We start from the raw sequence: 25,000 nt of genomic DNA on the forward strand, positions 1-25,000 counted from the left end.
TTTATGATGATAATCGGTTATATACAAAACTGCACATTTTACAATCTCATTTTAATTGTTAATTTACATTTTGTGTGTATGTGTGTGCAGTACACAAACTATGAATAAATCATAAGAGTTTGAACGGTTTAAACCAATTCATGTCGCAAAGATATCATGATTAAAAAATTTAGAGCTTGTGCTTTTTGGATTTTTTTATTAAAAAGTTATATTTTTCAGGCGGCATTCTTTTATCTTCCCTATAAAGTTTGGCACTCCCTGGAAGGTGGCCTCATTGCATCCTTCGGCACTGACGGGAAAACCCCGGTCATAATTAGGAAACAACATCATGTAGCTTATACTAATTATATGGGAGAAATTATATGTCTGTTTATCTATCATTTGTGATATTGTTTACAATCTTTATTATTGTTGTTACGCAAAAACTAGTTCTTCAGTAGTCCAAAAACGTCACAGCAAAGTGTGCGGAAACCCTATCTCCCCCTCCTTATATTCAATTCTCCTTGATTTAGATGATTTAGATGATTTCTTCCCGGATTCATTTTTGTGAAATAAAATGCCTTAATTTGAAAAGATGTTGATTGATGTTGTATCAGTGAGGATGCCAAGTATGATGATGGTGTAGTAATGGAAGCTGTTGTGGAGAAGTTTGTCAAATATTTTAAATCAATTTATCATCACAACTCATGGTACTTCGCATACTTCATATTATGTAAGTATCTATACATGCAAAGTAGCAATCCCTGTTTGTTTTTAAGTCCAATCATAACTCAGGAATTCCTTGATAAAATTGATGAAACCACGGGAATAGCCGTAGTTCATGGTTTAAAAACTTCTAAATAGAGGGGGTAAACTTTTATACCGAAGGTTTAATTTGATTAAAAAACCTTCAATTTTCAATCATTTTTAACAACGTGTTATTTGCAATTTCTATGTATCTACTGAGTAATTATTGGTGAAATATTGATAACAGCCATTTTTTTGTTAAATTTATTATCAAATTATCAATCTCATGCATCTTTGTCTTTCTCTTTAACAGTATACATAGACTGTTCAGTGGTAGCTAAATTATTTTATTATGCAAAAGTATATAGCTATCAAATATAGATTTTTCAAACAACTTTTCCAAAAATGAATTGAATTTAAAGAAATCTCCGCGAACAAAATTAAAATTTTGAAATTCTCTTGACTAACTTAGAAAGTTAATAATTGAACTTTACAAGATATGAAAACAAAGGAATTCAGTCTTTGCCACAAACTCTGCTTTTTAAAACACTATATCTTTGGATTCCAATGTCGTAGACTTTAGATATTTCAAACTATGAATTCTGTGAGATCAAATAATGTTTGAAATATCAAAGATTTGCGACACTGGGCTCCAAAGATATAGGGATTTTAAACTCAGAGTTTGTGGCAAAGACTCAATTCCTTTGGTAAAAGTCTGAAATTTAATCTTCTCTAATATTGACCAAATTTTGAATTTTTATTTAGTATTTGAGGTTTCCTAACTTCATGCACATATTTTTATTTATCTACTGCAAAAGTATATTAGTTTGCTCTCTAAAAGTGAACATATTTTTCACGTATACTATAACAAACAATTCTATTAAAATCTTATCTTAACAGTTTTTTGTACGAGTGGTTTTCAATAGTTCCCACGGGGTCTGAACTCTGGGGTAAAATTTATGAGTTCAGAATTTGAAAAATGATTTACTGTCTTTATTAGGTCAAAATCTTTAAAATTAACCCTGCTATGGCATTTATATGATTTTCTTGAAACTGATTTTTTTTCATCATAGCAATTATCTTTTTCTTAATGCAAGTTTTTATCCTTTCTAAAAATAGCTTTACACACATACCGCATTTACAGGTTTAAAATTAATATGAAAAATGATAACTTGATAAGCTATAAATTATGATAAATTTCGACCCTCTGCAAAACGGTTTCCATGAACTTTATAAAAGAGGATCGTTATCTAAATAATAGTTTCAACAAAATGTTAAAAAATATGAATAAAATATTGTATGAAGTTTTGTATTCACATCAACAACAAATGATTTTTAAAATTTTATACCTTTTAGTTTTATTTTTATTAAAATTTAAATCTTATACTCAAGTCCAGTCCTGAAGATCTGCCACCCTCATTCTATCAGCTAGTCTATCGTTGAATCTATCACTTGCATAGCTATTTAGAACTGTTTTAAAAAATATATATATTGAGAAATTTCTATCAAAGATTTCTTCTGTAATTCTAAAAAGATTCAATTTAATTACTTTAGTTTAATTAAAACAGTATTAAATATTTTTCATGTGCAATTTCCATATTGTACATTTTACAAATGTATTTAGGCGAATGTATGAACTTCATATTTTTCTCTGTACAGTTCTATCTGACAGATATGTTCTTGGGAAATAAGTTTAAAAAGAACAATAAAACCAGGTTAAAAACCTAAACCTGTTTGTAGAACAATGAAACCACGTTCAAAACCTAAACCTATTTTTAAACAATAAAACCACGTTAAAAACCTAAAACTTTTTGTAGAACAATAAAACCACGTTAAAAACCTAAACTTATTTTAGAACAATAAAACGACGTTAAAAACCTAAACATTTTTTAGAACAATAAAATCACGTTAAAAACCTAAACCTATTTTAGAACAATAAAACCACGTTAGAAACCTAAAGATTTTTTAGAACAATAAAATCACGTTAAAAACCTAAACCTTTTTAGAACAATAAAACGACGTTAAGAACCTAAACCTTTTTTAGAACAATAAAACGACGTTAAGAACCTAAACCTTTTTAGAACAATAAAAACACGTTAGAAACCTAAAACTTTTTTAGAAAAATAAAACTACGTGAAAAACCTAAACCTATTTTAAACAATAAAACCACGTTAGAACCCTAAAACTTTTTTAGAACAATAAAATCACGTTAAAAACCTAAACCTATTTTAGAACAATAAAACGACGTTAAAAACCTAAACCAATTTTTGAATAATAAAACCACATAAAAACTAAACCTATTTTATAAATAAAACCACGTTAAAAACCTAAACCTAAACACACTTTTATCAAATAAATAGTTAAAATCTTGCTAAAATTTGGAGAAGAGTTTCATGAGAGAACTTTTCTTTCAACCTCGGTCAGCCAATTAAAGTTTTTTCTTCTCTCTCTTTTATAAATGATGGGTGGGGAAGATAAGATTATAAGAATGAAAATGAGTTGGTAGGTATAGATTATAATAATGAAAATGAGATAGTAGGTAAAGATTATAAGAATGAAAATGAGTTGGTAGGTATAGATTATAAGAATGAAAATGAGTGGGTAGGTATATATAGATTATAAGAATGAAAATGAGTGGGTAGGTATAGATTATAAGAATGAAAATGAGTTGGTAGGTAAAGATTATAAGAATGAAAATGAATTTTGCTTTCAACATTTAAAATATTTCTACCTCAATTTTCATATTTACACAGAAAAGCACTCTAGCTGGATTCGTTTTCGGTTAAATTTTTGAGGTTGTTGGACTTAAATAAAAACAAATACTGTAAACTTTCAACATCTCAAAACTGTGTTCTGTAAAAGTTTGATTTTCTTAAAGTTTGTAGCATTTTTATTCTAAGAGAAAATATAAGGGAATACAAAATATAAATGATCTTTATAATTTATCTAAGGGTCAACATTTGATGTAAGAAAATCAAATGTTTAGAATATAAACAATCTTGAAATTTGTATAACTTCTTAGATTTTTGTAAAACCTCTCAGTCAAAAGTGGACCTGGGAAGAATTCATCATCATTGGAGACCCCCAGATTTTCTTAGGAGACCTCAAGCTTTTCATTGGAGACACCAGAATTATTTTTTTGGAAACCCCTAGATTTTCCTTAGAGACCCAAGATTTTTTCAGAGACCCCAGATTGTAATTTTAATTGGAAAACCCTAAATTTTATCGAAGAGCAAGGTTTCTCCAATGAAAGTTTGAGGGGTCTTCTTTGAAAATATTGGGTCTACGATGAAATGCTTGGGGTCTCTAATGAAATTAGGGGGTCTCCAATGAAAAACTTTGGTCTGCAATGATAAGCTTTAAGTCTCTAAAAAAATTAGGGGGCTCCAACGGCAATCTGGGGTCTCCGAAGAAATGCTTGGGGTCTCCAATGAAAATTTGGGGGTCTCAGACGAGATGACTTTGGAGGTCTCCAATGAAAGGGGGTCTCCGATAGTATTTCCTTAAAAGTCCAAATACATTTAATTTGCTTGTTAAAAACGAACCAAGCTATGTGTGACTACATATTGTAAGCTAGTAAAATTGGGTGCAGCATGTTTGGTTAAATTTTGGCAGCTTTTCTTGCCAGAACTAGGGCTGGGCACGTTTTCTCTTTTTTAATTCGTTCGTTACCGGTCAGACGCATCAAGTTTTTAACGGCATTAACGGTAGATAAAATATTCGTTATACCTCAATCTAATGAACGGTTTTGGGCTATAAATTGTAGACATGGCGAGAGTCGACATTTAAAAACATTATTTTTTTAGTGTTCCTCAAACAATATAAACCATTAAAAGTGACACATTTTGTCATTATTTCTAAAAACCATGCGTGCGTTTTTTTTAACTAGTCTCGATTATTTTCGTTTTTTAACGACTTTTGAAACTAACAATTTTTTTTAAAAACTACCATCCGTGCCCTGTCCTATTCCTGCATTAGACAGACTAGACCATACTAGACTAGACATCTGGAAACTAAACAAAAAAGAAAATATGTAATTATTTATGGTCTCTTTCTTCATTCCATTCTTCATTCTTCATTCTATTCTTTATTTCATTCTTCATTCTTCATTCTTCATTCTTTCATTCATCATTCTTCATTCTTCATTCCTCATTCTTCAATCTTCATTCTTCATTCTTCATTCTTCATTCTTCATTCTCCGTTCTCCGCTCTCCGTTCTTCATTCTCCGTTCTCCGTTCTCCGCTCTCCGTTCTTCATTCTTCATTCTTCATTCTTCATTCTTCATCATTCTTCTTTCTTCATTCATTATTCTTCATTCTTCATTCTTAATCCTTCATTCTTCATTCATCATTCTTCAATTTACAATCTTAATCCTGTAAACTATTTTTTTTATTTTTTCTTCCTGTATATTGATTTATAAATATAAATATAAAAAGAAGAAATATCAACAATTCTATACAAACATTTTTTGTATCGTATCTTATATATATATATATATGCTTACTCTTTTTTAATATATCTAGATATACATGTTTTCATTTCATTTATACTTTTTCATTCTAATTAAAAACTCTTTTCTTATTTATTACAATCCTTTAATCCCTTACTCCTTTATTAAGCTTAAGTCTAATATTGTTGATCCAATTTTTCACTAATTACTTTTTGATGAAAACTTTTTGTATTTTGTTCAGAGATTGTTTTTATTCAGCTTTTGTTAATTTTTGTTTATTTTATACACATTGTGTGTAGAACTATTGTACAGGTCAAACTAAATATTATATGTTTTTGATCAACACTCCTTATATTTAAGAGATATTGGGAAGAACAAAAATGTTGAATTTTTTATATGTTAACGGATATAGGAATTGAGTCTTTGCCACAAACTCTGATTTTCTAATTCCTATATCTCTGCAACCCAATGTCGTAGACCTTTAATATTTCAAGCTATAAACTCTGTTGCATCAAATTATCTTAGTTTGAAATATTAAAAGTCTACAACATCAGGTTCCAAAGATATAAAATTTGAGTTTGTTACAAGAACTCATTTTTTTACGTTCCTCAAACTTGTGCGTAAAATAAAAACTAGAGGAGCTAGGAGGTCACAAAGTGATACCGTCTGTAACCTTAGTTCTACATACAATGTGCAGACTTGAACTATAGTTATATATTCTATTCTGTGCATTTATCATGAAAACATATCGATTTATTTATTGTAAAAATTTGATTTGCATTTGGATAAATATATTTACAACAAATTATTAAATATCAAAATAAATAGTTAACTGCATAGACTTCATGAATATCTGTTGAAGGGATCCAATGTGTGCAGTGTTTCCCACCGAGGTGTCCTGCACTATTCCTAATGTTGGAGCTGCAGGAGCTGAGCAGGTAATATTCAAGCTAATTTCCAGATTTGGGAGCCGATAACTAATTTAAGTGTTAAAGGGACTGTAAGCGAAATGCCACTGTCTCAGAGAAACCACAAAAGAAAATAAACGGTTTAAAGGAACAAAAAACATGGATATCTAATTCACACTTGACCAGACAAAGTGTTCAAGGGTACCGTTACATCGGGCATTGCCATATTTGCTTGGATGGTCACTAGAAACTATACTTACAGTCACTTAAAGTTTCGATACCAGAGCCAATATATATATATTCTAAATATTGAAGCCAATAAGTTTCACCTAATCCAACACTCTTGGAATTATAACATATTAAAATGCATATATTAATAGATATTATATTAAAAAATTGATGTTTTTTACGGAATCAAAACAGTTTTTGTGTGCTTACACAAAATGTATTTGTGATAAAACCACAACAGTTTGTGCGTCCTAGAATATATTCGTTATAGAATCAGAACAGTTTGTACGTCCTAACCCAGAATATATATTTTAGAATCACAACAGTTTGTACGTCCTAACCCAGAATATATATTTTAGAATTACAGCAGTTTGTATGTCCTAACCCAGAATATATATTATAAAATAACAACAGTTCGTACGTCACAACCCAGAATATATATAAGAGAATCACAACAGTTCCTACGTCCTAACCCAGAATATATATTATAGAATCACACCAGTTTGTACATCCTAACGCAGAATATATGTTATAGAATCATAACGGTTTGTACGTCCTAACCCAGAATATATATATTATAGAATCACAACAGTTCCTACGTCCTAACCCAGAATATATATTATAAAATCACAACAGTTTGTACGTCCTAACCCAGAATATATATTATAAAATAACAACAGTTCGTACGTCACAACCCAGAATATATANAGAATCTCAACAGTTGCGTCCTATCACAGAATATATTTGTTATAGAATCACAATGGTTTGTGCGTCCTAACCCAGAATATTATCAACGAGAAGATCTATCTTGCACTTTGGTTCTGGTATGCTTTCTTGGGACCTGTATCAGTCTGCTTTATCCTTTTCAGGAACTTATCAATCAATTAATCAAATTTTTTCAATATAATCTATCAATCGACCAATCGGGGCAGGAAGAGTGTACCAATGATTGGAGATTGGAAATCAGGATAAGTGTACCAAAATCAACGCGAGTCTTCCTTAATAATTAGAAATAATAATAACATTGGTAGAGGGGCAACAAGTTAAATATAATGAAATGAAAGTGCGGGGGTGTTAATTGCATTTAGTATTTACATTTTTTGGTTTCCTTATTTTCGTACTTTCGTAATTTTTATTCTTTTACTTTCTTATTTTTTTATTTCTTTTCTTTTAACTTTCTACCGTGGCTATGGGACCGGGCCTGGTTTTTTCTTTTACTTTATTTTATTTCTATCTTTCTTTTATGAACTTTCTTTTGTAGGAGGGGGTTTTTTTCTTTTACTTTATTTTATTTCTATCTTTCTTTTATGAACTTTCTATTGTAGGAGGGGGGTTTTTTCTTTTACTTTCTTTTATCATTTTCTTACTGAAGGAGGGGGGCCGGGCTTGTTTTATAGATAGGAAGGGAAAGGAAATTGGAAAAGGGAAAATTAGAATGACGGGGAAAGGAAGAGGTATGAGGATAGGTAGGGGTAGGAGAAAAGAAGGAGTAGGGTGACAGAGTAGACGGAAAGGGAAGGATAAACGAAGAAGGGGCGGTGTAAGCAGAAAGAAAGGAGAAAAATAAACAGAAGGATGGATATAGGAAGGCACACAAACGGGGGAAGTAGGGGAATTAAAGAAGGTGGTAGGATTGAAGAAGGGGATGGGATGTAGGAAGGAGGGACTTTGTTATTGTTTTCTTTTATTATGAACACGTTCAATAATATAAATAAAGACTGCGTAGACATTTTAAGAACTGTCGGTGAGAAGGTTAAACACAGAATTGGTACACTATTCGTGTTATTGTTACACTCTTCTTGCCTCGCGATCAATCACCTTTTTTTTCAATATAGATTAATCTATCAGTCAATAAATCTCTCAATCGTTATCTTACCAATGCATCATTTTATCATTTAAAATTCGTTGATGGTGATGGACCAAACCTCTGTAGAGTAAAAAAGTAGATGTTAGTTCCACATTTATTGAAAATACATTTCGGTCTGGGTTGACCCTCGTCAGTTCTNTATCAATCAATTAATCTATCAATCTATTAATCTATCAATCCATTATTCTATCAATCTATTAATCTATCAATCTATCAATCTATCAATCTATTAATCATCTATTAATGAATCAATCAATCAATCTATCAATTAATTAATTTTTCAATTTATTAATCTATCAATCTATCAATTTATCAATCTATTAATCTATCAATCTTTTAATCTATCAATCTATTAATCTATCAATCTATCAATCTATCATTCTATCAATCAATCTATTAATCTATCAATCTATTAATCTATCAATCTATAAATCTATCAATTTATCAATCTAGCAACTTGAGATTATAAATAGAGCCTTAAAAACATAATTGATTGATTGATTGATGGTTACCAGGCTGATGACCTTGTTGTTCGATGGAGTTAGGTTCTCTCTGATTTACAAAACGGTAATTCTATTTTTCTTAAATCTCACACCTCATAACTATTGAATAAACGATAAGTTTATCTCATATTATTGAATAAAATTCATTTGACCAATGAGATAACTAAATCTTATTCCCAAGTTACAGCTTGGATATTTAGCATGTTTCACTCTTTAAAAACTTTAAAATATAAAATGAAGTCGAAACCTTTTACATTGAGTTCATATTCGTGTTTAAAAATAAACTATTAATTAAAAGATTCCAGGATTGTATGACGAGGGAACTGAGCTAGAGAATTAACAATAGAATATTTAAATCTTAAAATAGAATTTCATTCTCCTCGAAGTATACAAACTTTTAAACTTTTCTCACATTTTTAGCTTATCTTTAAAACCTAGAAAAATATGTTTTAATCAAATCTGTTTCTTTAATCCCAACTTAAATTTTCTTTAAAATTATTTTTTTTTAAAGTTTATTTTGTCAATTCGGTTTTCATTCAAATCTTAAAAGAACTAGTTTCCTAGATTTTTAAATTCAAAAGAAAACAACTTAGAACATTTTTTTTTTGGAACTAAGATGGAAACTTGATTTTCAATTTTTTTTAAATGTATCTACTGAGAAATTAAGTATCTTTCTATTATTTCAAAATTAAAAAGTTTATAATAAGTTTAAATACTTTAGATTCGACACAAATATGATGATGATGTTAGAAAATGCTTAGAATATGTTCTTGCTAAGGTACCTATCCATAGAGAATAGAATATATATTAGAGGGGAATTTACTAAAAAAAAGTGTAAAACGGCCATTTTGTTGTACTGTTTCCATACTGCAGGTGTACTTCACATAATTATGCTATNATATACGTCTACAATCCCTTTAAATAGATTTTAAAGTTTGTTTGATTTCCAGGGTCAGATTGGAGATTGGTTTGTTCTGCATCAGCTCTGTAAAAACTGTAATCCATATTTCTTCAGGAAATCACAATAAAAATAATATTTAAAAACTCCGCTATTCTGCTATTTGAAGTAACCTACAGACTTTTAGGCAGCTACACAAATCATTCATATATATAGTTAGAACTGGCCGTGTTCCTCATTTTTTGAAAAAACATCGGGAAAGAACGATCGTTCCCCAGGAACAACGCCCAGTCCTATGTATAGTGAATTCTGACTTAAGACGGAAAAACGGGTCAGAACGCGCCAATTCGGGTGAGCACGCGCCAAACGAGTCCGCACGCGTCAAACGAATCAACCCCCATTACTGTAGAATTAATGTGCTTTTGTCTGTTTTTGAGGCCAAATAGGCTTTGGTACCCTCTATTATTTTGCGATATTTTTCTTTACATTTTATACCATGTCATGCACATTACAGATATCTTGAATTTCATATTTTTATATTGTATACATTTCTATTTTATTGTGTTTATGTACAGGCAGTTTATCAAGGACCTGGCTGTGGAATTAAAATGCAGACCTAAACGATCAAAATCTGCTTTCAGTAAGATTTTTTCTTTTTAAGCAAGAGTTAGAACAACATTGCTTCCTTGGTTCTAACTTTTATCATTCAAAATTTAGAAAAGTTATCTTAAACAAAATTGAAACGAAATTTTTTTTCCTTTATTTGATAATCATTTACAATTGTTTTCAACTTTTAAATTGCAACATTCAAAATATTTCGTTGAAGTCAAACAATTTTTAAAAAAAATCATAATTTCATGTTGATATAAGAGCGTTTAGACACACTATCCGCTGTTTAGTTTCCTGACAAAAGCCAATATTATGTATAAGTTCAATGCAAATTTATGCAGAAATAAATACCAAATCCATATAACTTTTGTGCTTTTCCGTTGTACAACTGAAAACTCTCATGATTTTGAATTTACGTCAAAAATAAGATAAAATCAATTAAGATGAAAGGCATGCACTACGTTTTTTACCTGTTTACAGGTACCGCCATGAATCACTTTGAATTGTGGGTAGTTTCAATTTTTTTTTTTTTTTTTTTGCAGGTAATGGGAAAGGAACCCTGCCACGTGGGACTTTGCCGCGTGACAAACTCTCCGTAGACGAGGACGCGCTGATGTCCGTAATATCACACGATGGAACGGAAGACGACAGCAATCATCTTTCGTAAGATTTGAAAATAGTTTTGAATTGTGAAAACAACGAAAAATGCAAATTGGTAGGGTTAAAAATCAAAATTTAAAATTTACCAATTATAAAAAGTCTGATCGAATTTTGATATGAATATAATATGAGAAAATTTAGTTAAAAAAACGCTTAATCTCTATTCTTTACTAACTGTGAGCTTGCTTGAATAATAATAATAATATATGCTGTCTTCTCTCCGTTTTCGCTTTTATAAATTTAAAGTTTTCCACCTTTCAAAATTCAATTTAAAGTTTAGTTTAATTTCACTTTTTATAACTTTTCTAGAAAACAATATATATTTACATTTTAACTTTTTTATGTTTAATACAAAAAGTTATATATCCTTTAATAATAATCTTGATCTGTTTAATTTAGTTATTGTATACACAAAAGGAACTGTTCACAAAAATTAAAAGGGATTTACAAAATACATAAAGTTCATAACTTATCATGTTTTTGATATATTATATTAGTTTGAGCCTAATTATCACTTTAACCTTGAACTGGCCAGGGTGGGATGCGTATACCTACCAAAAAGTCTAAAAGAGAAATAGCGAAAAAAAACATGTTAAATGTTTCAAATTGTGATCAATATTCGAAAGTCACAACTAGTTGGGAAAAAAGACCGAACTGTATATTCAGCGTTCATGTTTAACTTAAAAAACTGTAAAATATCGGATATATTTTAAGTAATTTAAACATTTAATATTTTTTAGTCGCAAAGTAAAAGGTTTTCATCGGATTAAATTATTATTAGTATCGATATATTATTAATACTTATGTGTTTTCGTGAACTTTCCCATAGAGTAAAAAGAAATTTAGCCTAAACTAAATGTAAACAAAGACCTGAAAAAAAATTATTGATTTTTTAGTAAAATTTCTTTAAAGAAATTGAGTTTTTGGCAAAATAATTGCAAAAATGAAGTGATCAGATAATTTTAGTTTGTGGCAAAAACTCAGTTGTTACAATAAACTAATATTTTTTAAAATTGATAAATAACAGATTCGTATTCTTCAATATATGGAGTTGAATATAAATATGTATTTTTAACAAATGTAGATCTGTTGTGCTCTCTATAAATAAATATTATGAAAAAAATAGTTTTTTATTTGTTTCAATCCCCGTAGGTTTTACATACATAAAGTTGAACTGACTTCAGGTTATTGATAAATATGCACTTTTAAGATGAGAAAAGTAGCAAAAAATAGGTGAAAAAGCTTGCAAATAGAAGTCCCATAATAAATTTAATCCATGCAATTATTTAAATAGATAGATATTACGTTTATTTGACCAACTTTATGTAATGATTAAAAACTAGGGGGCCTGCAACATTTAATCAACTTTCAGAATTTAAATTTAATTTTAAATATTTATTTTGTTGCAGACCCCCTGGTTATGATGAAGATATGAGTGTTGAGGGGGTTGAGGGGGGGAGGGGAGGGGGTATACTCGAAACCAAGGCACTTCTAGNATCTTTGATATTTCAAACTTAGACAATTTGATCCGACAGAATTTAAACTTTGGAATATCTAAGTTCTACGACATTTAGATGCAAAGAAATGGAGATTAAAAAATCAGAGTTTGTGGCAGAGACTCAATTCCTGTCTAACTGATTATTATATTTGATAACTAACAAGATTTATCTTCTTTGACAAAAGTTCTATAAAATCGAAAATGAATTTAGATTATGAATGATGGTTACCAATCATTAATTCAATAACTTCAAGAGAAAAGGTAACATTATCTGTCCTTTGTCAATGTAGATGATTGAATTTATTATTTACCTATGTATTTTTATGATTATTTCTTGCAATTTAATCTGTAATTAAACCAGGTACTTAAAAAATATTCTTTTGCAATTCGCACACATATTCAATGAATTGACTAATATCATTCATTTTACAGCTGTTGGAAGTATAAATTTTGTAAAAACACAAGACCAAAAAATCGATTTGAATTGAACACAGCCAAATCTGCATGCAACAACTTAAAATTTCCTTTTTTTGACTTCAAACCCTTAAAAAAAACTTTTGTTTTTGAAAAATTCTCGAACCCCCCCTGACCCTTACAAAATAATATTTTGCCCCCCCCCCTAGCAAAAGTCCTAGTTGCGCCTCTGATATCTCTTGTAAACCTTGTAAACACTGTAAACATAGAAATCCAAATTGGATTTGTTATACAGAATGTTTTCAGAAGAATTGTCTTGTTTTTCTTATCTTTTGTTTATGGTGTTTAGCAATTGAAAGAAAAACAAACTAGAAAGATAAAAAAATTGAAATTCATGAATTCTGATTAATAGGTTTAAAAAACTTTCTAAGACTAAACTAAAAGGACTGTATAGACGGTATCTTAATTGAACCTCCAATTATAAAGTTACATGTTTAATTCACAACAGGAACCCTTTAAACTTTTATCTGATCAAAGATGCATGAGATGAAAGTTTATTATTTCGACTGTGGGATTTCTAAAAAGTGAAATGCGGATACATGCTGCAGGGCCATTGGAGGAGAAAAAGATTCAAGTAGAGGGAACAAATGTGAATTTGACATGCTTCTCTGTAAATGGAAGGTCACTTTAAGTTACGTTGATAATCCCTTTAGGTTCTTATTATTTCAGTCGGCCCCCATTACGTAAACCTCGCCCCCGGAGCAGGAGTAAAGGTAAAGGAATGAAGGGGCGGGGTGGAGGCAAGATGGGCAAGGCGATGGGTAAAGCAGCGTTCTTCTAAATCTGGAAGATATGATAAGTCTCCCAGAAAATGACAAGTTCTATGAACAATGTCTCGTGTATTGATGAAGTGAACAAAAATATGCACAATCAGGATTTTGCCCAATACTCCTTCAATCAACATATAACCATGATTTCATATATCGGACTATACATCAGTATACAAGGAGCTGGGAACTCTAGTGTTGGATACTCACAATCCAGATTGATCTCGATATCTAATTTGGGCAATTTTGATTTAAGGATCAATGCTTTATTTCTTTATTTTAGTTATTCAACCACTGATCAAATCTCCTTTCAACCACTGACTGGGTAGTGGGTACGAATACCATGCAGGAAATCAAACAAAGATTAATTTAATCTGTAGATTAACAAAAGATCAATAATCTTGATCTCGATATCGCCAAAACGAGAGTTCCCTTCTCCAGTTAAAGTTTCGTTTCATATTTTATAAAAACGATTTTCAAACGTTTCGTTTCATTTGTGGTTGTGAAAAACCTTACCATGTACCATGTACCATATATTGTAATTTTTAAAGCTGTAGTTATTACGCTGCATAAAAACAGATTTCATTGCTTGTCTTTTAAATTTGAATTTGAACAAGCAATTAGAATTAAGCATTTAGTTTAAACCAATTCGCGTTTATGAATAGACATGAATAATATTATCATTTTATATTATGGGGGATTCCGGTATCACGATTTTGGAAAAATTTTAGTGTGAAAATATTTCTATTTTGATTTGAAGACTTCTTAATTCCAAAATTCGTAGATACGCATGATTCTAAAATTACTTAACAGTTACAAAAAATCGATATCAAACAATTCTGAAATAATTTTCAACGATCTTTTGTACATTTCGTTCAAATTTAAAATAGTATGGCTTACACGGTTCAAAAAACTTTATTATGCTCCGATTCATTCTTTTTTTAAATCTTTTCAAATCTGAACTCAGCATGAAACACAATTTTTAAAAAAATATATGTTTAGATATTTCAAAAATACATAAAAATGCAAGTATGGTATAGTATAAAATGTATGTTTCTCACAATTTTCTCTCTACCTTAAATTTCACAAAATATCAATTTTATACTTTTGCTTCAAAACCACTCTAAAATCCATTTTAGTGTAACTTAATTTATAAAAAGTTTTAGATTGTAAACTAAATTAAAAGCTAAAATAAAAACTAACTTAAAATAATGTTAGCATAAATAACATTTTCTCAAATAAAATAAATTTTTTTTTCAACTTTGATGACTTGATTTTTAACAAAATATTTTATTTTTTGGGTTTTTTCTTTTCATAAATAGTTTTCCCTTGGAGGGGAATAAGGAAGGGGGGGATTTAATGGTTAAATAAACAATTACAAAAAATACAGGAAAATTACACGAAAAATAAAATAACGGATTACTCCTAAACCTACTCCTAAACCGTGGAAATTTTTTCTTGTTAAAGGGAGTGTTCGCGAAAAATGAAATGGGGTATAGGCTTAATGCGATAAAAAAGCGCTTTCGCCACATTTATATATAGTTAATATTTCATAATTTTTTTTAATTGTTATGATATGAGAGTTACTTATAAAAACATTTATTCCTGTTTCGAGGATTTTTGGTAATGAAGACGACATTTTCATATTTTCCGGGAATGTTCGAAAACAAGTTGGAAGCTAAATATTATTTTAAAAAATAAAATCAAAACTAGTATGAAATATCAAATATATACAAATGTGGCGAAAGATAATCGATGACCATAGGTTGTATTATCTGAATGATTTGTTTGAAATTAAATTGATTTTTTTACGGTCTAAGTCGTATGTTGCAATTTTCTCAATTTGTATGGACGCCATGTTATTCGGTATAAGACGCCTTTAACAATTTTCTCCTTATAGACGCAACAGATAGAAGTAAGATTAGTAGCAATCAAAAGCGCTTTTTTTATCGCATTAAGCCTATACCCCCTTTAATTTTTCGAGAACACTCCCTTTAACAATAATTTTGCAGTTAAGGGAAATATAAAAAGGGGGAATTTAAATGGTATATTGGACATTTAAACAAATAAAAAAATCAGAAAACTCATGACAAAATAAAACAAAAGATTACTCTTAAACAAATGAATTATTTTCTGTTTAAAAAAGTATTTTTTTTACTGTTTTCCTTAAACTCTGCAGACTGCAAATGCTTAAAGTTTTTATTAAATGTTTTTATTATAATTGAAATTGAAAATCCTGTAAAGTCGTTTGTCTTCCTTCTAAATAATGACCCTTTATACGATCATCATCAATGCAATCTTTATCATCATAAATTGTATTTTTTTTATAAAGGGCCCTATATTGGATATGGTTTAAAAAAGGTAAAAAAAATTTGGAGATATTTCACAAAAAAATCTTGGTCGCCTCACCAGGGGCGAATACATGATTTAAGTGAGGGGGGGGGGCAAGATTTTTTAGGAACAAAAAATTCATAATTAGGAACAAAAAATCGCGGCGCAGGCGAAATTTGTTTTTGACTTAAAAGACTCAAAAATAGTCAAAATTAATGAGTAAAGACTAAAAAACTAGATTTTTAACTTTTCACACATTCTAGTTTATTAAGACAGATATTTCCCTTAAGCATGCTATTGAGAAGCTATTCTGAAAATAGGAACAAAAATAAAGGATTCAGGGGGGGGGGCTACGCCCCTCCCTGAATCTCACACCTTTTAAAATATGAGAACCTTTGTTTTAACAAAAATATTTTCTAAATGACATTTTTTCCTTCAAAAACCACAATAATTGTGAGATAAAAACACACCCTTTCTTTTATATTAAATTAATTGTGAAGTTAACGAAAAGTTCTGAAACTGAAATGAAATTAATTTTCTCAAATACAATTGAGACCAAATTGAGACGAACTAGAATGCTTTCTTTCTTTCTCATTTTTGCAAATATATATATTATATTTTTTGATATTTTGATTAAATATTGACAGTTTTCTTGTAATCTTTTCTCTGATAAACATTTTTTGTAGCAACGCAAAATATTGCAATGTCTATTTCTTAAAATTATTTTTTTTAAATCTAACCCCTGTGATCTGTTGTAAATGTTTATGTTATTAATAAATAAATTTAACCCTAAAATTAAAACTGAAGTTTAATTTTAGCGCGTGATGGTTTAACCAAGGTTGTTTCTAAAGGTTGCATGCTTGCACTCGACGCGCTCCAATTTACGGAAAATGTCGTCTCCTCAGTATTAATGGACATTGGACTCTGCGAAGGCTGCAGCCACTAAACCATACACTCGCCTCTCTAATCAATGACGTCATTTACGGATTTCGCTGTTCATTACTTGGAAGACAACCATTTCCGTACATTGGAGTGCATCGAGAATACGCAACCTTAATAAACAACCTTGGTTAAGCCGTCGGTAGATAAACAACCTTGGGTTTAACTCAGAACTCCAATAATCTGAGGACAAAACTTTTGTATTATAAATCTGTTCTTAACCCGCTCAGTCGGATAATGAGACAGATAGAAAGATAGATGTTACAGCCATACTATTTCTATTGTTTCAGAATAAATACCAAACACATGTCTGAACCCGGATCAGGCGCTAATGGACTCGGCATACAGGAGTGCTCGGTTGCTTTTCTCCCTGCATGCATGGTGGTTCAATTTCAGTCGTCGGACGAGTCTGACACAGTCGGAGTACATTTGAATTTCCGAGCCGGGTCAACCTTTCCGTTCCCAGTTTGTACTGTACCTAGCTTTATGGACATGACTAGTCGGTGCAACAAGGTTGACGCGGTCAGACTTTATGTTTCATATAGGTTGAATTTTTTTTTTACTAAAGGGGCAGAGGTGAGTGATCCTTGTTGTTCAGATTTTTATGCTTCGAACAAAACATGTTAAAGCAATCAAGATTTCAAAAACTCTTAAAAATCTTAAAATTGATTTGCACCGAGAAAAAATGTACAAGCCAACAATATATTTCGTATAAAATATGCATGTAAACATTTTATTTTCATATTAGATCTAAGATAATATTGATATTTTTAGGATAAAGACGTCAGCAATAATATTTAGTTTTGTAGAAATATTGTTATTTCTTAAAAAGCTTTTTTAAAGGGATTGTAGGTGGAAAGATGCCAAAACCCTATTCACAAGGATATCCGTGAAACCGTTATCTTATCAATAATGAGATAAGAAATAAGATATTGACGTATTCTAGGCATAAAAGTTAAACTAATCAAACACTTTCAATTAAAAATTTTTTAATTCTGATGATTCCTTTGTTTATTCCCACTTCCTCTACTTTTAGAGGTTTTTAAATATTTTCTCCTGAAACACTTTATTTTGTATGTTTTTGTTATTATTCATAAATAAGTAATTTTTTACTTTACTTTACTTTACTTATCTGCAAAAGCAATGCGCGAGTCACTTTTTAAAGAGAAACCACAACAGTTTTCCAAGTCATAAACATAGACATCTATTTCATAGTTGACCAGACAAAGCTTTTAAGGGTACCGTTGTGAATCGGGCATTGCCATGGTTGCCTGAAGAGTCACCTAACATTACGCTTACAGTCTCTTTCAGTATCATAATTGGTTGTGGATTGAATTTTGAATATGTCAAACCGACCGTAAATTTACGTATCAGGTCTTCCATATTGAAAACTACATCTAGTTCAGATTTGATTTGAGTTAAAAAAAATTCTGAACCATAACTTTGCTTTCTTAAAAATGATTTTTCACACAGATAAAGTAAAAATTTTTTAGATAAATATTTTTCCCTGAAGAATGTAAACATGTTCAAATATGATCAAAACATTTAGAATTATAAAAACGTTTAAGAATATGAAGCACTCCACTTTAGCTTATACACTTAAACACAACTCTAATATACGAGGATCACAATTAATTAGTTTAATATTTGGCAAACATTTTGTCAAAAGTCAGACTTTAAAAAAAATTATTTCGAAAACACAGGACAGGATGAATAAATGAGAGAATGAATGAATTTTTGAATACTGTCTTCAACTTGAATTTAACATTTTAAACAAGTTTAAAACTTATGAATAGTTTATACTCAGATGGTGTTCAGTTTATCCGTTGATCTTTTTAAGCCTTTCAGAAGAACAAGAGGTGGTAGATGTCCAATATCCTCAACATCATTGGCTTTAATTGACTTGACGTTCTTGTATTCTAATGACTTGAGGTCCTCGGTATCTAATGACTTCAGGTCCTTGGTATCAATGACTAGACGTCCTTAGCAATTAGTGACTTGAGGTCCTTGACATTTAATGACTAGAGGTCCTTGACATCTAATGATTAGAGGTCCTTGACACCTAATGACTAGAGGTCCTTGACATCTAATGACTATAGGTCCTTGACATCTAATGACTATAGGTCCTTGACATCTAATGACTATAGGTCCTTGACATCTAATGACTATAGGTCCTTGCCATCTAATGACTAGAGGTCCTTGACATCTAATGACTATAGGTCCTTGACATCTAATGACTAGAGGTCCTTGACATATAATGACTAGAGGTCCTTGCCATCTAATGACTAGAGGTCCTTGACATCTAATGACTAGAGGTCCTTGACATCTAATGACTAGAGGTCCTTGGTATCAATGACTAGACGTCCTTAGCAATTAGTGACTTGAGGTCCTTGACATCTAATGACTAGAGGTCCTTGACATCTAATGACTAGAGGTCCTTGACATCTAATGACTAGAGGTCCTTAGAGTTTAATTACTTGGCTCACTTGAGTTCCTTAAGATCTATTGGTTTCTCAGCATAGATTCTAATCATAAAGTTGCTTGAGACTCCGTACTCAAAGGTTGCTGGGATTATGATGTAGCTCCCGACAGATAACTCAAATCTGAAATTATTATTTTTTGTGGAGATTTTTCGCTTTTCTAATATCATTATTATTTTATGTATCTATCTTTACCTACGAAGAGCTAGGATATTTTATATTTTTTAATTGATTTTTTTTTTGTATTTAAAAGAAGGAATTTACGATGTTTTTTCTTCCTTCTTCCTTTCTAGAAATGAATCCCAAGATTAATTTAGAGCATAGACAAGAACGACACAATGAGGTTAAACCATTTCCAGAAAAAGTTGTATGTCACCCCTTCTCATAGGACTGTGCTTACTGGAACTGTAAACGTACTTTTAATTGACCCTGAATATATAGGGATTGCATATCCAATTCACACCTTTGTATAATCAAGGATTAATGAGATATGTTTATTTGTCTATCTGAAAATTGACATTTTTCGACACATGTGGTTTCTCTGTATAAAAGTGATTTACATATGCATACTTTGAAATTGATAGATTTCAACACTTTATCAGACCACATCTTCATCATGGGTTCTTAGACAGAGAATAAATTGGCTCTGCTGTGAATCGGACATGCCACTCTATAAATGGAAGGTTAAATTGCAGTACAGTCCCTTTCAAATTATCTTAACACTTCTTTTAGATTGGTTTGGTTAAAGGGAGTTAACTTCCAAACCCTTTAGACTGGTTTATTTAAAGGGAGTTAACTTCCAAAACCTTTAGACTGGTTTAGTTAAAGAGAATTACCTTCCAAACCCTTTATATTGGTTTAATTAAAGAGAATTAACTTCCAATCCCTTTAGATTGGTTTAGTTAAAGGGAATTAACTTCCAAACCCTTTAGACTGGTTTAGTTACAGTAAATTAACTTCCAATCCCTTTAGATTGGTTTAGTTAAAGGGAGTTAAATTCCAAACTCTTTAGATTGGTTTAGTTAAAGGGAATTAACTTCCAAAACCTTTACATTGGTTTAGTTAAAGGGAGTTTACTTCCAAATCCGTTAGATTGGTTTAGTTAAAGGGAATTACCTTCCAAACCCTTTAGATTGGTTTATTTACAGGGGGTTAACTTCCAAACCCTTTAGACTGGTTTAGTTAAAGGGAATTACCTTCCAAAACCTTTAGATTGGGTTAGTTAAAGGGAATTACCTTCAAAAACCTTTAGATTGGTTTAGTTAAAGGGAATTACCTTCAATAACCTTTAGATTGGTTCAGTTAAAAAACCTTTAGATTGGTTTAGTTAAAGGGAATTACCTTCCGATCCCTTTAGATTGGTTTAGTTAAAGGAAGTTAACTTCCAAATCCGTTAGATTGGTTTATTTAAAGGAAGTTAACTTCCAAACCCATTAAACTGGTTTAGTTAAAGGGAATTACCTTCCAAAACCTTTACATTGGTTTAGTTAAAGGGAATTACCTTCCAAAACCTTTAAATTGGTTTAGTTAAAGGAAGTAAACTTCCAAATCCTTTAAGATTGGTTTAGTTAAGTGGAGTTAACTTCCAAACCCTTTAGATTGGTTTGGTTAAGGGGAGTTAACTTCCAAACCATTTAAGATTGGTTTGGTCAAAGGGAGTTAACTTCCATACCTTTTGAATTGGTTTGGTTAAAGGGAGTTAACTTCCAAAACTTCCAAATCCTTTAAATTTGGCTTATTTAAAGTAAGTTACCTTCCAAAAACCTCTCTGTAGTTGATATATGGTCCTGACGTTCCACAATCGTAATTATAAAGGAAATGATGAGGATTTAACCGGTTTTCTCCTTCTCCTGCTCGGTACAGGCAGAACCCTATTTGTAACATTTTTACCTGAACAATAAAGTTTTCTTAACAATTATTTAATATAGGGTGTTCCAGAAGACAAAATAATGTTTTTGATCTACTTTAATTTACAGGTTGAAATTTCACATGATTTCCTTTTTTTAAAGAAATTTTTCGATAATTTTTAAAGACTACGGTTCGTAAATAGAACCCTACCCACCCTATGTTATGGTGTAAAAAAAGACAAGAAAAGATCATTAAAACATTTAATGGTTTGTAACGTGGACCAATTGTTCCCCAATGGGAAAATTTTTGTAAGGCGTCCCTGACTAAAACAATAAGCATCCAGTCTCCCTGATCCTGGGTTTTCTATATTTTGGTCTGCATATTTTGACCTTTACAATCAATGGATATTTTTAGCATTTTTTAGACAAATTATCTTAATTTTAAACATCTCCGGTTAGTTTAAGGTGCAAAACCTGTAGACCATATTTTGGAATACACAGGATTCGCAGATTATTTTTTACAAGAAAAATACCTTTTTATCTCTTTGACTCCTTCTATGCTCCTGAGCTAAACATATGATAACTTGACATTTTGGGTCAGCTGCACCACTTTCATCCTCATCCTGCAATATTCAAGATTTTAGATCATTTATTGAATTTTCAGCACCCTTGCTCGTCTAAAAAAAATTCAATATAAGAACAGAAACTTGTCGGATTGGAGAGAAGTTTAAATTTCTTGTTGTTCTTCGGGTTAGAGATAATACAGATGGTGTAAGAGAAGCAGTAGGTTTTGGAATTGTTAGTGTAATAATATCTTATATCATCTCCCTCCCCCTCCTCCTTCTTCATCTCCTCCCCTCCCCTATTCTCTGTACATTTTAAGGATACTTAGAAATGTTCATTGTACATGTAAATTAGTTTTTAATATTTAAACCAATGTACATATAAGCACAAGTACAAGTAAAATACAGTCGTTTATCAAAAGTTTGTTCCAAAAAATTTGTTCGTTTAGTAAAACACAATCTTTTTTTCAAATTCTGTTGGAAAATTCGTTCGTTCAGTAAAAAACAAAAAAAAATTCAGCTTTGTTCTAACGATTTTCAGTCGTTCGTTTTTGTGTTCGGTTTTGTTCGTTCTTTTTTCGTTTCTTTTCCGAAACGATAATTTTTTTTTCTCTGAACGATCCATTTCGTTTCACGGAAAAATTTGTTCGTTCAAAAATATTTCATTCGTTCAAAAAAAATTATGCCCATCTCTACTCAGAAGTATAAGAAAAGCAATTTTAGCCAGTTCTATCCAAGAATATTTTAGTTTTTCTCAATTGCTTCTCAAGAAGAGGATTTATCATTGAAAACATAAAAGATTTAAACCTTACGTACAATCTACTTGACTTTGACGTGAACTACTTTCTACGTCTTTGTGTAGACAGTAGATCTACTTAAATATAAAATCTTTGTGTAGACAGTAGATCTACTTAAATATAAAATCTTTGTGTAGACTGTAGATCTACTTGTAAATATAAAATCTTTGTGTAGACAGTAGATCTACTTAAATATAAAAATCTTTGTGTGACAGTAGATCTACTTAAATATAAAATCTTTGTGTAGACAGTAGATCTGCTTAAAAATAAAATCTTTGTGTAGACAGTAGATCTACTTGTAAATATAAAATCTTTGTGTAGACAGTAGATCTACTTGTAAATATAAAATCTTTGTGTAGACAGTAGATCTACTTAAATATAAAATCTTTGTGTAGACAGTAGATCTACTTGTAAATATAAAATCTTAGTGTAGACAGTAGATCTACTTGTAAATATAAAATTTTTGATGAGACTTAATTTCAAAACTTAGTTTAAAGTTTCCACCTGTTCAGCTTGATTGATGTTTAGAAGAAATTGAGGATTTGTTGCAAACCGGTTCAAGTCATTCCTACACCCACCAGCTGTCATCCCTGTCATCCACTAGATATATTTATATTTAATTATTCATTCATTAGATAAATTCATCCATTCATCCCTGACATTCACTAGATATAATTATATTTATTCATTCATTCATTAGATATATTCATCATTCATCCCTGTCATTCACTAGATATATTTATATTTATTCATTCATTCATTAGATAAATTCATCCATTCATCCCTGTCATTCACAAGATATATTTATACTTATTCATCCTTTCATTAGATAAATTCATTTATTCATCCCTGTCATCCACTAGATATATTTATTTTTATTTATTCATTCATTAGATAAATTCATCCATTCATCCCTGTCATTCACTAGATATATTTATATTTATTCATTCATTCATTAGATATATTCATTCATTCATCCCTGTCATTCACTAGATATATTTATATTTATTCATCCATTCATGAGATATATTCATTCATTCATCCCTGTCATCCACTAGATATATTTATACTTATTTATTAATTCATTAGAAATATTCATTCATTCATCCCTGTCATCCACTAGATATATTTATACTTATTTATTCATTCATTAGATATATTTATATTAATTCTTACATTCCTTTCATCTACTAGATATATTCATTCATTCCTGTCATCTACTAGATATATTAATTTATTCCTGTCATCCACTAGATATATTAATTTATTCCTGTCATCTACTAGATATATTAATTTATTCCTGTCATCTACTAGATATATTAATTTATTTCTGTCATCCACTAGATATATATTCATTCATTCCTGTCATCCACTAGATATATTCATTAATTCCTGTCATCCACTAAATATATTCATTCATTAATGTCATCAACTAGAAATATTCATTCATTCCAGTCATCCACTAGATATATTCATTCATTCCTGTCATCCACTAGACATATTTATGTATTTATATATCCACTAGATATATTTATTCATTCCTTTCATCCACTAGATATATTTATGTATTTATATATCCACTAGATATATTCAATATTCATTTATTCCTGTCATCCACTAGATATATTTGTGCATTCATATATCCACTAGATATATTCAATATTCATATATCCACTAGATAAATTCAATATTCATTTATTCATTTATCATTTATTGGTCCATAAAACGATATTAATTCTAGAATATTTACTAATTAACGGTATAATTACCTCTCCGAAAATGATCTTGACATATTTAGCAGAATCCACCTGACCATCATGATCAAAATCAGGACCCAGGGTACATATACTCACTTCCTGATATATATAATAAATCAGGACCCAGGGTACATATACTTACTTCCTGATATTTAAATAATAAAACAAGACAACGACATATATGTTCCCTCTGGCCGGCCAAACGGCTGGACTGAATGGGCTAAATTTATTGTGGACACTCATTGGTAGCCTGGGGGTGACATAGGATAAAAAATTAGAATATTTTATCTTCACAGTTTGTTTAGCTAGTATATAATAAATCAGGACCCAGGGTATATACACTCACTTCCTGATATATATATTATAAATCAGGACCCAGGTTATATATGCTCGCTTCCTGATATATATAATAAATCAGGACCCAGGGTACATTTACTTACTTCCTGATATATCTAGAAAATAAAACAAGACATTCGTATATATATATGTTGCTTATAGCCGGTAAAACGGCAGGACCAATTGGGCTAATTTTTTTTGTGGCTAAAAAAAGCTACATACACTCACTTTTTGATATATATAAAAAATCAGGACCCAGAGTACATATACTGAGTTCCTGATAAATATAATGAATCATGACCCAGGGTACATACTTACTTCCTGATTTGTATATATATATATATATATATATATATATATA

At 30.4% G+C, this 25,000-nt stretch overlaps 2 protein-coding genes and 1 long non-coding RNA gene across 3 annotated transcripts in view; 1 reads left to right on the top strand and 2 right to left on the bottom strand.

Moving 5' to 3' along the window:
• Positions 1-12,368, top strand: part of LOC111697441 (innexin inx2) — a 17,439-nt gene extending 5,071 nt beyond the window's left edge. Inside the window, exons 3-13 of the mRNA XM_023467467.1 lie at positions 220-317; positions 597-712; positions 2,351-2,441; positions 6,040-6,115; positions 7,067-7,182; positions 8,696-8,747; positions 9,405-9,461; positions 9,634-9,698; positions 10,157-10,221; positions 10,733-10,853; positions 12,260-12,368. Of these exons, the coding sequence (XP_023323235.1) occupies positions 220-317; positions 597-712; positions 2,351-2,441; positions 6,040-6,115; positions 7,067-7,182; positions 8,696-8,747; positions 9,405-9,461; positions 9,634-9,698; positions 10,157-10,221; positions 10,733-10,853; positions 12,260-12,368 (966 nt within the window). The remainder of the gene's footprint in view (positions 1-219; positions 318-596; positions 713-2,350; positions 2,442-6,039; positions 6,116-7,066; positions 7,183-8,695; positions 8,748-9,404; positions 9,462-9,633; positions 9,699-10,156; positions 10,222-10,732; positions 10,854-12,259) is intronic.
• Positions 12,369-17,547: 5,179 nt separating this feature from the next.
• On the bottom strand, positions 17,548-19,199 carry LOC111697503 (uncharacterized). The gene is made up of 2 exons (XR_002764297.1): positions 18,102-19,199; positions 17,548-17,730 (listed from the first exon to the last, which is right to left on the bottom strand). It is a non-coding gene; the product is annotated as an uncharacterized LOC111697503 (long non-coding RNA).
• A 49-nt stretch (positions 19,200-19,248) lies between these two features.
• LOC111697494 (calpain clp-1) overlaps positions 19,249-25,000 on the bottom strand; it is a 28,985-nt gene continuing 23,233 nt past the window's right edge. Inside the window, exons 15-19 of the mRNA XM_023467522.1 lie at positions 24,316-24,402; positions 23,051-23,146; positions 21,720-21,809; positions 21,093-21,229; positions 19,249-19,462 (exon numbers count right to left, since the gene is read on the bottom strand). Coding sequence (XP_023323290.1) covers positions 19,342-19,462; positions 21,093-21,229; positions 21,720-21,809; positions 23,051-23,146; positions 24,316-24,402 — 531 coding nt within the window. The 3' untranslated portion in view covers positions 19,249-19,341. The remainder of the gene's footprint in view (positions 19,463-21,092; positions 21,230-21,719; positions 21,810-23,050; positions 23,147-24,315; positions 24,403-25,000) is intronic.

The sequence above is a fragment of the Eurytemora carolleeae genome, unplaced genomic scaffold, assembly GCF_000591075.1.
Source record: "Eurytemora carolleeae unplaced genomic scaffold, Eaff_2.0 scaffold104, whole genome shotgun sequence".
Lineage (NCBI taxonomy): Eukaryota > Metazoa > Arthropoda > Copepoda > Calanoida > Temoridae > Eurytemora > Eurytemora carolleeae.